The following is a 14,669-nucleotide window of genomic DNA, read 5'->3' as shown; positions in this document are numbered from 1 at the left end:
CAGCCAGACCCTCCTATCTGCCTCTGCAGTCCATCTGTTGCTCCGTCATACTAGCACAGCCTCCAGGAAAAACTCCACTGTCCGTTCACAGAATTCCTGTGAAAAGGGCAAATGATGTCTTTGTGTTGTTAGGAAAACAGTTTTGAACTTGTGGTCCCCTTGAAAAGGTCTTGGGGACTCCCGGGGCCCTGGACTGTCTTGCAGAACCACTGCTACACGCTGCTGTCTGAGCACCAACAGTCTGAGGACACTGAATCCTGCATTAATCAGAGACCATCAAAAGCCTTCTGCTGAGGTTCTTGGCTGGTGTACCCTGAGTGCAGGGAACGCCACAGCTAAGAGATGCTACGACAGGGATGAAACCCAAATGCCAGGCGAGGTCAGGCAGGCACTCGAAAAGGAGGAAGTGGGTCAGGTCTCAAGAAACTTGGGGGGGACTGCTGTCCAGGACGGTGCACAGTCTGCCTCAAGGCGGCAGCTGCTCCTCAGTCCTGGCCCATCATTACTGTGCAGGAGCGCAGGCGGAGGCTGGATTGTTTTTCAAGAGAAATCAGAAACCTGGAATATTTCCCCCCCTGAAATCTCAGAATTCTTAAGTATTGGCTCCTAATAAAAAGCAAACAAAGAAAAACATAAATGGGCCAAATTATACGTGTCTGCTTGCCCCTGAAGCAAGTTTACAACTTCTGCCTGTGGGGTTTTCCCCCTCTTCCATTACAGTTTTTCATAGGATACCTAAGATAGTTCCCTGTGCTATACTGTAGGACCTTGTTATTTATCTATTTTTATGTACAGTAAGTAGTCTGTATCTGCTAATAGTCCCAAACCCCTAATTTATCTCCTGCCTTTCGTAACCATAAGTTTGTTCTCTGTCTGTGAGTCTGTTTCTGTTTTGTAAATAAGTCCACCTGTGTCAAATTTTAGGTTCCACGTATAAGTGATGTCATATGACATTTGTCTTTCTCTGTCTGACTTTCTTCACTTAGTATGATCACCTCTAGGTCCATCCATGTTGCTGCAAATCTGCCTGCGTTTCTGACTCTGGCTTCATGTCGTAAAATATCTGTGGGGTCCTAGACACCCTGGGCCTCCTGCAACAATCTCTGTAGTGCAGCCCAGACATCAGTTTTTATTTTCCTCCACAACCTCCTTAAACTTAAGCGTGAAGCACAGTCAGGGTTATGATTCACAGTGCACATTGGCCATGCAACAGTGCCAAGCGCCACGACAACCAAGATGCAGTGGAGAGCGGACACGCAGGGGCTTTACTCGGAGACCATGTCCTGTGTGGTTTTCTACCAAGTAGTGCACACCCACACCTGACACAACTCCATGGGACCATAGAAGGTGACTGCACAGAGGTGGCAAAAACAAATCCCCCTCAAACACCACAAGGAACCCCGCTGCTTGCCGCCAGCACTACTGCCAGATCCCGACTAGACAATGATACAAACCCATGTGCTCCTGATTGCTTCAGAGTACCATGGAGAGCTACCACGGCTCGGCCACGTCAACACCAGCCTCCTCTGCCGTCCGCCTTTCCCACGTAGTTTTCATTATGTGACAAAGGCCCTTTCCAGATCCCCCAAATGCAACCCACTGCTTCCCCCAAGCGGCCCTCATTTCCCACTCAGCCCCAGCTTATTCTCTGTGCCTGAACTCACTAGGCCAGAATTCAACCGGTATCTAAAATGCCCCCTTTGCCAGCCCCCAACACTGTCCGCCCCTCCCAAATGCCATCCTAAGCGCACCTGCTCTAGCCGTACCAACTTCCGCTGCCTCCACTCACTCCAGCTCCCTCCGAGTACAAGCACACAGCAGACCCTGACCAGCCCGAACCCCTGAGGACGCAGGAGGGTAATGGGACTGCGGGGGTGATTCCATTTTCCAGTTAACTGAGAGGCAGGCTAAGCACGTGGTTGAAAAGTTTTAAACTTGCAGAACTACAAGCTTTTGTGTCTCTACACAGGATCCCAGGCAAAACTTAAATTTTCTTCCAAGTGTATAAAGGTTTCTGGGTGGCACCCCAGCTGCAACCAGACTGTACCTGCTACAGAGACAGGAGGCACCGGAGACTCAAAACTACACACTTGGATCCCAGGACAAACCCCAGAGTTAATGTTTATCGTAACTTCACGAAAAAATGTTAAAGTTGCTTCTCACTTAACCTAAAAATTAAGCTTAGGGCAGGGGAAGAGGGAGGTGAGAATCGAGTGAACTGAGGATTCCAGCTGTCTTGAGTTCTAGCTCATCAATAAAAATCCACTGCATCTCAGCCTCTCAGGGGTTAGGTGAGAACTGAGAAAAGCCAAACTACCCTTGAAAAATCTCTGGACTGATACTTGGCCAGGCCAGGTCAGTGGGTCTCAACTGGGGGCAACTGTGGGCCCCCCCCCACGGGACACTGAGTCATGACTAGGGGCTGGGGGAGGGTGCTACTGGAATCTAGTGGGTCAAGACCAGGGAAGCAGATCAACATCCTACAATGCCCAGTGCAGCCCCACAACAGAGAATTACCTGGTTCCAAAAGCCTGTAGTGCCCAGGCTGAGAACGCATGGCCAGATGATCACGCAGTGAAGGGCAAGACTGGCCTCCCACCCTGGGCGCACCCCAGGGCCATCTCGTTCAGTGGAAGTGGATTCACTCACACTGTTCAGACTCATTTCTTGCTCTCTCTTGCCTTGCTGAGCACTTGAGCTAAATGTGTCTATAACATAAGTCCACCATAGTAAAAATAGCTACCATTTACTGTTTATTATTGTGCTGAGATAGGTGCTAAATAATTTATATGCATTCATTCAGTCAAGGCTCAAAGCAACCATGAGATAAATATGATCAGTTATTCTCATTTTACTGGTGAGGAAACTAAGGCCCAAAGGGGTGAAGGATATGCCCAAAGTCACTCAGAGTTTAAGGCAGAGTCAACACACAAACCCAGATCCCTACAAGGCAAAGCCTGTGCTCCACCATCACGTTACACCAGGGGGTCTCAACTGAGGGTGACTCTCCCCACCTCCTGCCCTGGGACATTTCCCAATGTCCGAAGAAAGTTTTTGGTTGTCATGACCCCTGGGCTAGGGGTGCGGGGGAGGGTGTGCCCTATGGGCATCTTACGTATAGTCAGGGATGCCGCTTCAATGCTCAACAGCCCACAAGGCACAGGACAGCCCCCTCAACAAAGAATCATCTGGTCTAAAGTGTCAATAGGACCAGAGCTGAGAACACTGCTTCAGACTGTCTCTCAGGTTCCACAGGCCAGGAATGACTTGTATGTATGCGGTATCTTTTAAGGCTGGAGTGTAGAATCCATGACTTCCCATAGCTCAGATATGCTTTGCTAACACTCTTCTCAGTCTTCTTTACCTTTACAAGGGACACAATGCTGCCTTCAAACCTTGATGCTGGTCTACAAGGCAGAATAACTCCAAAGATAGGATGATAAACCACTTTGGGATAGATCAAGAGTGAAATCCCAAGGAAAAGAAATATCTCAAGACACAAGTGTAACACACACACACACTCCCTCTCTCTCTCTCCTGAGAGAGAAGCATTCCAACTGGCCTTTAGAAGTCACAGACCACAGAACTACCACCAAAGGGCTTTGGGAGTTGCTGTCACCATCCCTGAAGAGATCACCATCCAACAAGGGCCAACAAGATGCTGTACTGGATACACAACTGGAAGTGTTTCTTTGTACACAAGCACTCCTAAGCTGTACTACTCAAGCCAGGGTTCTCAACCCCAGCCACATATCAGAATCACCTGCACTGCTTTCTGACTCTACAGATGCCCAGGATTCAGAGGGCCTGGGTGTGAGGAGGGATAAGTTTAGGATCCCAGCCTCCAAAGACAGAAGCCAAGAGGGCATTTGAGGTTAAACAAGAGGGAAAGCACATGTCTGGGGCAGTCCCTAAAGCTTCAAAACGCACAGGCAAGGAAGTCCTAGCCTACATAGAGAAGAAGAAATCAAACGTCCCACTGGGCTGCACTAGCCAAAACCAGATATGGAGCTGAGAAACATCTAACGACCAATTAAAGGATGGCAGAGATATACAAGGCACAAAAAAGCACTAAGATTGGATTTTTTGTAGACAGCTCTGCCAGACCTAGTGTCAAAGGCAAAGTGCTAGATGAGTGTGGCACTCACTACACTTCAAGTACAAAACACTCTGTCTTCTCTATTTTATGTTTACCCATTCAACTATGCGATTTACAATCGAGCCCTCAGATGTCAGTGTGTGTGCTAGAAATGGTATCCGTGGGACCCAGGAATCCATGACTTTCCCTTTGTGCTCAAAGGTATACCTCACAATGAAGGGCCTCACTGATGAATTCACTCATTCACTCAACAAACACTTCTTGGCTACCTACTCCATGTCAGGCACGAATTCTAGATGTGGGGGAATCCATCAGTGATCAGAACAGAGATCCTCACTCCCATGGAGTTTATATTCAGGAGAAGGGTAGTCAAACAAACAAGTAAACCTGCATGCCAGCTGGCGATCAGTGCTGCGGAGTAAAATAAAGCAGGATAAAGGGGTTAGGGAATGTGGATACAATTTAAAAACAGGTGGCCAGGGAAGTTCTCAGTGATAAAATAACAACTGAGTAAAAACCTGAAGGAGGTGAAGGAGTAAGCCATGGGGGTGTTTGGAGGAAGACTGACTCAGGCAGAGGAACCAACAAGTCCAAAGGTGTAAAGGAGGGAGGAGATAGACTACTCAAGGGACACTGAGAAAGCCAAAGTGCTTAAAGAAAAGTGAGTCAGGGAGAACGGTGGGAGAGGAGGACAGGGAGGCATCAGGGTGTCATGCTGGCTTCCAGCTGAGAAACTGTTAGGTGGGTAAAGGTGGAAGGGAGGCCCAAGCAGGGGCAGCACTGGCGGTGAGAAGTGGTCACCCTCTGGAAATATTTCTAAGGCAGAGCTGACCAGATTTGTTGTGGCATATGAGAGCGGGGAGTCAAGGATGACTTTGAGGTTCCTGGCCCGAAAAATTCAAAGAATGGACCTGCCACTTACTGCAATGGGAAAGACTGTGGGATGGGCAGGTTTGGGTAGAAAGATAGGGATTTTGTTTGATGTGCCTATTAGACGGCCAAATGGAAATGTTGAATATGATGCTGGATGTATGAGTCTTGAGTTCAAGAAAATGAATGGGCTGAATATGCAAATATATAAAGTATGCCATACTGACTCCCATTTATCCAGTCCCCATTCTGCCTTTAAATGGATCTTATGAATGGAATGCCTCAACCCTCTTATAAAAGAGATGTGGCATAAATGGGGGGGGGGGGGGGCTCTGAAGCCAGACCACCTTGATTCACATCCCAGCTCCTTACTGGCTTTGTGACCTGCCTTGGACAAATAACCCCTCTAACTCAGTTTCCTCACCAAGAACGAGGCTAACGGTGCCTTCCTCAGGGAGCTTCTGTGAGGAGTGAGTATTCCTCCAGATAACACACCCAGGACTTGGAACAGGACCTGGTACCATCCCAAATGCTCTGCCAAGGTGAGCACTCATTATAGTCATTCGTACACTCGTGCAGCTCAGTATGGAAACCTCAGGACAGCAGGGAGCATGGTTTGGGGGAATCAGGGCCAGGCAGGTACATAGGTTGCCTGGAGTTGTGCACCTAGAAACAGAAGGAGCTAAAAATAGGCCTCAGACGTCCGGAAGCTACAGCGATATCAACACCACTGTTGATTTCATCAGACATCAGCTTATGGAGTGCTTTCTCTGGGCACTGTAACCTTGTCAAAAACGCTCAGGTGGGGTGTCAGCGCTCCCGAGAGGTGGGAATCACACAGTCTCTTTCTCTCTCTGGAAGCGCAACAAAAAAGGGCCGAAAAGCAGCACGGCTTTCGGCGGCTCACATCCTGTGGCCGGGCCTAAATGAGGGGAGACGAGGCGCGACTCTCGGGTCGCCACGAAGGATCCTGGGGAACCGGCGGGAATAGGGGGACTGAGCTCGGGTGTGGGGAGTGAATACAAACCGGACCATCTCCATCCTGGGAGTAGGATAGGCCAGCGGAGGATGGAAACCCCACAGGATTAGGGGGTGGGCGGGCTTGGCAGTTAGGCGGGGGAAACGAGGAAGCCCGGGTCCCCCAGAACGAGGGGGCGGGGAGCGTGGCGCGCTGGGCCCACGACCAGGCCCTGTCTATTTACATCCGAAGCCAAGGCGCTGAGGCCGAGCCTCCCGCCCTATTCAGCCCCCGGCCTGGCCTGCGAGGCAGAAAGGCTTCAGGGCCGCGGTCCCGCGGTCTCCCGAGCCGTCTGGCCAGACGGTGGCACGGCCGGGGCTGCCGGGAGTGATGGGCCGGGCCGGTGAGCCCGGCCTGAGGGGACGCAATGGGGAGCGGCTGCGGGGCCTGCTGGGCCGTTCTTCCGGAGCAGACAGGCCCCCCGCACGCCGGGGTGCTCACCCTCCGGCCCTGTGGGCCCTGGGCCTCCCGCCGCCCGTTCCCTGGCCGTCAGCTGGCCCCCGACGGCGCCTCCCCTACCTTCGTTCGCCAGGTCCGCCATTTTACTTCCTTAAGCCCTCCCACAAGGCCCCGCGCCGGCCCGGGCTCGTCTGCTTTCTGCCAGAAAGTCCCGCGCGTGCGCACTTCTCAAGCCGACTCCGAGCGAGGCGGGCAGCTCGCGCCTGCGCGCTGAGCCCGGCGCGGAGCGGAGCTCGGGATCGCGGTCCCGGCCAGGCCAAACTCGGAGCACGCGCCTGCGCATTAACCACCCCCGCCTCCTTTTCCCGCCGACAGAGGGGGCGTGGGCAGGACAGGGCGCATGTGCAGTGGGCCTCGCGCGCATGGCGGGCGAAGCAGGAACCGCCGTTCTGTGAGGCGGTGAGGCCGGAGTGGATCTTGACACTCCTGCTCTCCGCTTGTTTTCCGGTCCTGTCCCCGCGGCGGAAGCGTGAGCCGCCCAGGGCGCTGCGGCCGAGGCCTTCATCAAGGTAAATCCTTGGGGAGGGGAGGCCTACAGAGGGTCAGGGGACACCCTGTGTCACCCGAGGCCTCAGTTTCCCCTTCTAAGGGACAAGTACTTTAGGCAAACAATTTCAGAGGCCACGTGGAGAAGTTGGGGATGGTTGGGAAGGAAGTAGAGGTCAGAGGTTGAAGATCACTGCCTGGGGGGTAGAGGCGGGACAGGTGTTGGTTGGGGGACTTGATCTCACCAAGCCATCGGAATGGGAGCTGCGGGACCCCCAGACCCCGATATCCCGGACCAGACAGCGCCTGGCACCGAGCCTCAGTTGAGTGTCTTTGTCGGGAACATGGGCAGATCAGCGCTGCAGGGCTTGTGGAGAGTATTGGACATGCTGGACTCATTCGCGACTCACCTGCTATGGATGCCTCAGAACATCCCGTGGGCTCTGCCCAGATCCACCCATTGCCCCCAAATGGGCTCTCCCTACCCTAGGCCAGACCTCTTCATCTCCTGGAAGGCCCGACAGCCTCTTCCCCTCTCTGCTCTTTTTTTTTGGAAATAGGCAGCACACAGAGGAATCTTTAAAGAGTAAATTAGATCAAGGGCACAGCTTTCCTCAGTGGTTCCAAAGGGCTTTCTGCTGAACTTGGAATAACTTCTAACCTCTTATTCAGGCTTACAAAGCCCCCCTAGTTTTTGCTGCCATGCTCTGCCTTGCTCCTTGCAGCTCAGACACATGGGTCTTTCTGTGTCCTGGAAGCTCACCAAAACTCCTTCCAGCCTCAGGACCTTTGCACTTGCTGTGCATGTCCCATGCCTTACTTAGGTTTGAGTCCCAGCCCCCCTCCTTCTGCTCCAGTATGATCAAGAGCCTGTGGGCCACATCTGGCTTGTGAGCTAAGGAGGCTTTATGATTATTGGGAGAAAATTAAAAAAAGAATAATTGCCCATGATGTGAAAATTGTATGAAATTTAAATTTCAGTGCCCGTAAATACAGATTTATTTGGAAACAGCCATATTTATTCACATAATGTCTGTGTCTGCTTTTGAGCTGCAACAGCAGAGTTGAGTCCTTTTAACAGACTGTCACACCAACAAACTTAAAATATTTACTCTTTATAGAAGTTGGCCAACCTCTAATCCAGGACACGTGTATTTACGTGGTCCTGTACGTGTCTCTACAACCAGTGGTGTGTGGTGGATGTTTAACAACTTTCTCTGGGGAGAGAATGTGTGTTTCTGTCTGTCTGTATTTATTTATATGTGTGCCTGTGTTTATATAGTTTATTGTAAATTTTACTTTTTCCCATCACTTGAGTCTGGAAGACAACAAAACAATAAATTGAACCCTGAAACAGCAGTGTGATAAATAAAACATAAATACATAAAGCGAAACATAATCTCAAAAATGAATTGAGCTATGGATTGTAGTGTTGATTTTCTTGGTATAAATACTTCAACTCTGGCCAATTTCCAGCTACCAACGTGAACGTCACTAACCAGAGTTGAGAAGATGTGCGGTAGGACACTAGAGTTTTGTGTTTTTTTGGTTTTTTTGTTTTTTTACCTCTAGAGCTTGCTGGTTTTTTTTTGCTGCGGTCGCCAGACGGCAAACAAGAATCCCAGATCCCAGCTCAGGCTTGAATCAGAATCTGTATTTTAGCAAGATACCGGGGCTTCCTATGCTCATTAGATCTTGAGAAGCACTCTTCAGGAACTGTTAAATGGAACTTTGATTTATTGCTGGGGATGGGGCATATTTAATACTACTAAAAATTTCCCCAACTTTTATGTAACAGACACCTGATTCCGCTACCCTGGGTTTTTGCCTCCAGGCTATAGGCACAGGCCGCAGAGCTTGAGTGAGAAATTCTCCAGAAATAGCTAGAACGTCGATGCTGGAAAGGACGCTGTGGTCATCCAGTCCATCTGGTTACCTGCAGTGCGTAGACTCAGGTTTCCTCATCTCTTGCTTATGGGTATCACGATCTTCATTATATTTCATTATATATCGCTTTTGGGTAGGTGTTCTTGGCATTTGTCATATATCTGAAGCCTCTGGCCTTTAATAAACTTAATACTTTTCTGTATATGGCTTTTATTTACTTATTAAAAAATGTTTTTAGGGGGAAGTGTATAGCTCAAGTGGTAGAGCACAAGCTTAGCATTGCACAAGGTCCTGGGTTCAACCCCCAGTGCCTCCTCCGAGAATAAACAGGTAAATCTAATTACCTCCCTCACAAAAAAACAAAAAAAAATTTTTTTTTTTAGTGAAGTATAGTTGATTTACAGTGTCATGTTAATTTTTGGTGTACAGCATAGTGATTCAGTCGTACATATATATTCCTTTTCATATTTTTCATTATAGTCTATTACAAGGTATTGAATATAGTTCCCTGTGTTATACAGTAGGACCTTCTTTATGTTACATACAGTAGTTTGAATATGCCTTTTGATAGTTTTAAGTTTACATTAGATACCTGTAGATCACCATTTCAAATAGAAAACCACTAAGCCATGAATAGGAGATAATTGTGAAAAAAAAATTTGTTTTCATGAAAACAAAAGAGTGTGTTAAGATTCTGGGTAGAGCCTGTTGCCTGCCCAGTGCCGAGGCCTAAGCCTGCTTTTCCTTTGATGGGGAGGTTAGCAGAGGATCGGAGCGGGTATTAAAGGCGTATTATCACTCAGCTGAAACTTCTCGACACGATGAGAAGCGTGAAAGAGAACTGAACACGGGTGAACTGTGATCCCTGAGGTTCGGTGCCACTTAACGCCCTGCCTCCACGTCTCCAAAAGCCATGTCATAGCCCACATCCAGCTCCCATCTGGGGAGCCTCCCAGCAGCACGTCATCACTTGCGAAATATAATCCAGCTGTGGTTTTTCAAGGGCTGTCGGGAAATGCTCAACCTGTCAGCCTGAGGAGCCACTAACTTGCCCGCGGCTTCACGGTTCTCATCCTGCTGCCCCAGCTCTGTCTGGTCTCCTCTAACAGATTAACTTAGTATTTATTTATTAAACATATTTGTTGACTACCTAGTGTGGTGGTTTAAAAACATGGCCCCAAACCCTTTAACCCTCTTCCCATCAACAGGGGCAGGCTTATTACTGGTCCATTGGTGGCCGTGACACCATGTGATGTATGAAGTTAGGTCATAACAGTGACAGGATGCATCTTCCTCCTGCTTTGCTGGAACACTTGCCCTGAAAGCCTCCGCTGTCATGCCCTGGGGTCGCCATGCTGTAAGGAAGCCGGAACAGACCAAAACGCAAAGCCCTGAGAGCGACCTAGCCCTTCCCCTTCCTCACCCCCATGGAAGATAAATGACGGTTGCTGTTATAAGCCACTAGGTTTAGGAATGTCTGTGACACAGCAATACACAGCCACCGCACTGACGATGCCTCGGGCCCAGGATGAACACGACAGACCTGCCTCCATGGAGCTTTGCATTCTTTTGTGAGGAGACCGACAGTGACAAGCAAAAATAGTCTGAGATAGTGACCAGGGCTACAGAGAAAATACAACAGCGTATCATGACAGAGAGGGGATACTTTAGATTGGCTGTTCAGAGAAGTCCCCTCTGAGGAGGTGACACTCTAATAGAAGACCTGCAGGAGATGCACTCTAGCCAGAACAGTTGAGTGCAAAGGTCCTGGGGCAGGAACCAGCTTGGTGAGCTGGAGGGGCAGTGAGGAGCTCAGGATAGCCAGGGCAGAGCGAGCCAGGGGCCATGCAGCTGTCAAAGGAGTATGAGGTTTTTCCCAAGACAAGAGTAGGAAGTGGGAGATGGGTCCAGATGGTTTACCTTAAACTGCGGATCGGCCCTTCTGCCGCCTGCTTCCTCCCTGGCTCACCAGGAGTCAAGTCCGAGGACCCCCATCATCCCCAACCTCAGCCCGGGCTGGGCTCTGAGAACTGGGAACTGCTTTCTCCGCAGCCGAGTTGGAAATGTCTTCCGTAGCTGGGCCCCATAGCTGTAACTCAGCTCTCATCTTCCCACTGCGGGCGGGGGCAGGCATGTGCTGTATCTGCTCTCTGGCCAGCCCCACGCTGAGGGCGAGGACCTAGAGATGAACCAGCTGCGGCTCCTCTCCTCCAGGAGCTGAGTCAGGCGAGGGTGGAGGGAAGCCACTCTGGGCGGCCTCGGCTCAGCACCCTTCCCTGCCCTCCTGCCATCTGCAGGGTCGAGTTCTTGATAGCGGAGTGTCCCTTGTGGACGGACACACAGGCCGAGAGGGGGACCCCTGCCCCAAGCTTCCCTCCCTTTCTTTGCAGCAGCTAAATGTCACTGAGTCAAGCTCCTACTTCTCTCCACATGACAGGCAAATAAATTGAGAGATGAGTTGTTGGGGGAAAAGTGACTTTATCTGGAAAGCCAGCAGACCAAGAAGATGGTCTAGTGACTAGTGTCCCAAAGAACCATCTTGCCCGAGTTAGAATTCAGGTTTCTCTTGCACTAAAAGGGAAGGGAGTAAAGTTAAACAGTTCTTGGCTCCAGAGGGCATGTGTTAATTTCTTCCTGACCGCAGTCATTCACAGCTGGGCCTGGTTAGGGTGTTTCCTGTGAGCTAAACAAAGATATTTTAGCTTAATGCTCATTACCTGGGAGGCAGGGGTCCCAAAGAATGGGCCATCAAGTATAATTTAAGCTTATAGGCAGCATCCCTTTAGTGATTAACTTGCAGCAAAAGCAATACATAGATTAAAGTAAAAGAAACAGATCCAATATGGAGTCAGATTTGTTCTTTCCTGTTACATAAACAGGGTATGTAACCATACTACGCTTCTCTTACTCTGTTTCATTTGTGATTAGGAAATTTAACTTTTAAAATAAATTCAGACTTAATAAAGAAGTTGCAAAAATCATACCAAGCAATTCCATATAGCCTTCACCCAGCTTCCTCAAATATTAACATCTTAGGTAAACAACATAATGGTCAAAACCAGGAAGTTCAGACGGGTGCCATGCCATTTACTCACGTACATACCTAATCCGATCTCATCTGCTGGCTGCCAGGTTTTGTTCCTGTTCCAGGATGCAGCCCAGGACCCCTTGTTGCATTCAGATGTCATTTCTCCTCAGTGTCCTTTAGTCTGGGTTAATGCCTCTGTCAGGTCTTTTCTTCACCATGACGCTGGTGAGGAGCAATGCCCAGCTATTTTGTAGAATGTCCCTTAGTTTGGGGTTTGTTTGAGGTTTCCTCCTAATTAAATTCAGGTGGTGGATTTTTAGTAGGAATAACACGGAGTAGCTCCTATCAGAGGCAAATGATGTCGTTTTGTACCATTAACTGACAACAACTCAGATCACTTGGAGATGGCCAGGCTACTTTTCTGTTTGTAATCACGGAATATCTTGTGGAGAGATTAAAAAAAATAAAGATACTATTTGAGGAAGAGGAGGAGAGACAGCTGGGGCAAAGGGGAAGCTAGTCCTTTCATTCCGCTGCTTCAGTAAGCAAAACAGCCTCCCTTCTAAGCGAAGTCGGAGCTGGCGGGTTTCCCGGGTGAAAAGGAAGAGGCTGTGCCACACAGTGACCACACGGGGGCGGCAGAGGACTGGGGTGCGATCAAAACTGGGCCCAGGAGAAAAAGCAGTTAGAGCCTCCCAAGCAACTAGACTTGCGGAGACTCAGAGGCGCTGCACCTGCTGAGTTCTGGCACCTTCCGGGAACCAGGTCGGCTAGGCGCTGGCCGGCGTTACTCCCACCAAACATCCAGCATCTGAATTTAACTTGCAACCCCCAACAACACCTCTATCAAATGTAAGCAGACAGGGAATTTGCTGGAAAGCGATGAGGATGCTCACAAGCCCAGGGAGGAGAGATAAGGAACTGGGCAGCCCCAGTGGGTCTGGGGGGCTGGGACCGTGGAGCAGAATCAGCGGGGCGCCCCCCGAGGAGGTTGCTCTCAGTCTTACATTCAGCTCACAATTCAGATTCTGAGGTGTCGGGTGGGTCCAGCATGACGGCACGTGCTTAATCCCTGCCTCCACCCACTTTATGCCTCCCTCAAGAATTTATTGAGTGACAGCCTTTAGCTAGGGGGGTCCAGTGGGCAGCTGTGCAGATGAGGGCTGATGGAGGGGAGTTTGAAATCCACTTTGAGGCCACAGGCCTCACACTCCTGGGCCATCACTTCTAGAATGACACCCCCAGTCCTTGCCAAGATCTAGGAAGCCCTCTGTCTTCCTCCCAGTTCCCCCTCCAGCCCCACCCTACCTCCCATCCTCCAGCTCGCCCTGCACCACCCCACACACCAAGCCTGTCCCCTCCAGCCCCTCCGTCCCTAGCAGCCCCCTCAGTGTGTGTGAGCGCCCTCAGAGAGATGCCATTTGAAGCAATGGGAGACAGGTCGCCCCTCAGAAGGAATCAGGGTGTCATCCTCGAAGACGGTGGAATGGATGCCAGACAGCCAAACCCCACAGGGTGTTCACTACAGAGATTCCCGAAGGGACCCATGACCTTAAAGTAGTGGTGAACCACTCTCCAGCACTGTGGCTTTCAATACGTGTATGTGTTCAATGTTACCTGCATGCGTGCATGTGTATATGCACATATACACTAGATGAAGACTTTACCAAGCCATGTTTATCTTTGTTAATTACACAGACACTCCTGATCTTTTCTTTCTATCCTGGCCTATCAAAAAGAAAAACATGTCCAACCCACCAACATGACTTCATAACCCCCCTGGCCTGCGGCTGGGCCCTCGGCTCTGCCCCACCTCCAACCCCACCACCACACTTCAGTCCGACCCCTCCCCCCAGCTTGTACCATCTTCACAAGGACCTAATTGACCCCCTTGCTTCCATTTTCTTCCTGTGTAATCCATCCACCAGAGTAAGTCTTTCTGAAGCCCAGCTTCTATTTTATTTATAAAAAAAATTTTGGTGGTGATCCCCTGAATGAATTTGACTTTCTTAATCTGTCCTAGATTTGGGAAATACAGTATGGAGTAAGACAAATCAGAGCAACTCACCCCCAGAGCTTATGGGAAGGATGGATTTGCCAGCCATCACAATAAAGTATGGCACAGGAAATATGGGGTAGAAGGGACTCTATAATCTCAGGGATCTTCCAGGAAGGCTTCCTGGAGGAGGCATCAATTACGACAAATGCTAAAAAGGAAGGAGTGTGTGTATGTGGGGTGGGGGTGGGGTTAGGCAGGAAGAGCAGTGAAGGTGACAGAACCTGAAATGAGACAGGGGGGAGTTCCAGGAGCAAGAAATCAGAGAGTTGAGTGGGTGAGGGCTGGTGTGGGTACAGGATGAAAAGGCAAGTGATAAGTGACGTGGTTGTCAACATTTCAAAGATGCAGAGAACTGGTAATGGTATTAGCCAGTGGTTCTCACCTGGGTGGATACCGCTCCCCAGAGGACCTGGGCAATCAAGATCTGGAGACATTTCTGGCCCACGCTACTCTGGGTGGGGCACTACTCAATGCCTCACAGTGCCCTGGATGACACCACACCCCCGAGACTTATCCAACCTCAAAGGCCAATAGCACCAAGTTTGAGAAACAGTTGCTGAATGCTTACTTCAGTACTTTCTACAAACCAAAATTAAATCTCACAACACTGCGAGGTTGGTTTTTTCCAGATGGGGAAATCAATCTAAGTAATTTACCTGAGGGCACAGCTGGTGTCCTCGCTCCCTGCTGGGCTGCCTTTCCAGGCCTGTAAAGCTAGGGGAGTGGCAAGGAGGAAGCGTTGTGGGCATTTTGAGAAGGCAGG

At 49.9% G+C, this 14,669-nt stretch overlaps 1 protein-coding gene and 1 long non-coding RNA gene across 20 annotated transcripts in view; one reads left to right on the top strand and one right to left on the bottom strand.

Moving 5' to 3' along the window:
- RANBP3 (RAN binding protein 3) overlaps positions 1-6,606 on the bottom strand; it is a 53,629-nt gene extending 47,023 nt beyond the window's left edge. For 13 of the 19 annotated variants that reach the window (XR_004314333.1, XR_004314336.1, XR_004314334.1 and 10 more), the window contains exon 1: positions 6,507-6,606. Coding sequence is in view for 11 of the 19 variants with exons in the window: in XM_032465790.1 (XP_032321681.1) it covers positions 6,507-6,528 (22 nt within the window). In the remaining 8 variants the exon portion in view is untranslated. The remainder of the gene's footprint in view (positions 1-6,506) is intronic. The other 6 variants (XM_032465799.1, XM_032465801.1, XM_032465800.1 and 3 more) reach the window with 4 other exon arrangements.
- A 181-nt stretch (positions 6,607-6,787) lies between these two features.
- On the top strand, positions 6,788-9,021 carry LOC116659052. Its single transcript, XR_004314332.1, has 2 exons — positions 6,788-6,955; positions 8,767-9,021. It is a non-coding gene; the product is annotated as an uncharacterized LOC116659052 (long non-coding RNA).
- Positions 9,022-14,669: the final 5,648 nt, after the last annotated feature.

The sequence above is a fragment of the Camelus ferus genome, chromosome 22, assembly GCF_009834535.1.
Source record: "Camelus ferus isolate YT-003-E chromosome 22, BCGSAC_Cfer_1.0, whole genome shotgun sequence".
Taxonomy (NCBI): domain Eukaryota; kingdom Metazoa; phylum Chordata; class Mammalia; order Artiodactyla; family Camelidae; genus Camelus; species Camelus ferus.
The sequence above is the reverse complement of the archived record's forward strand: the minus strand, read 5'-3'. Positions and strand labels throughout refer to the sequence as shown.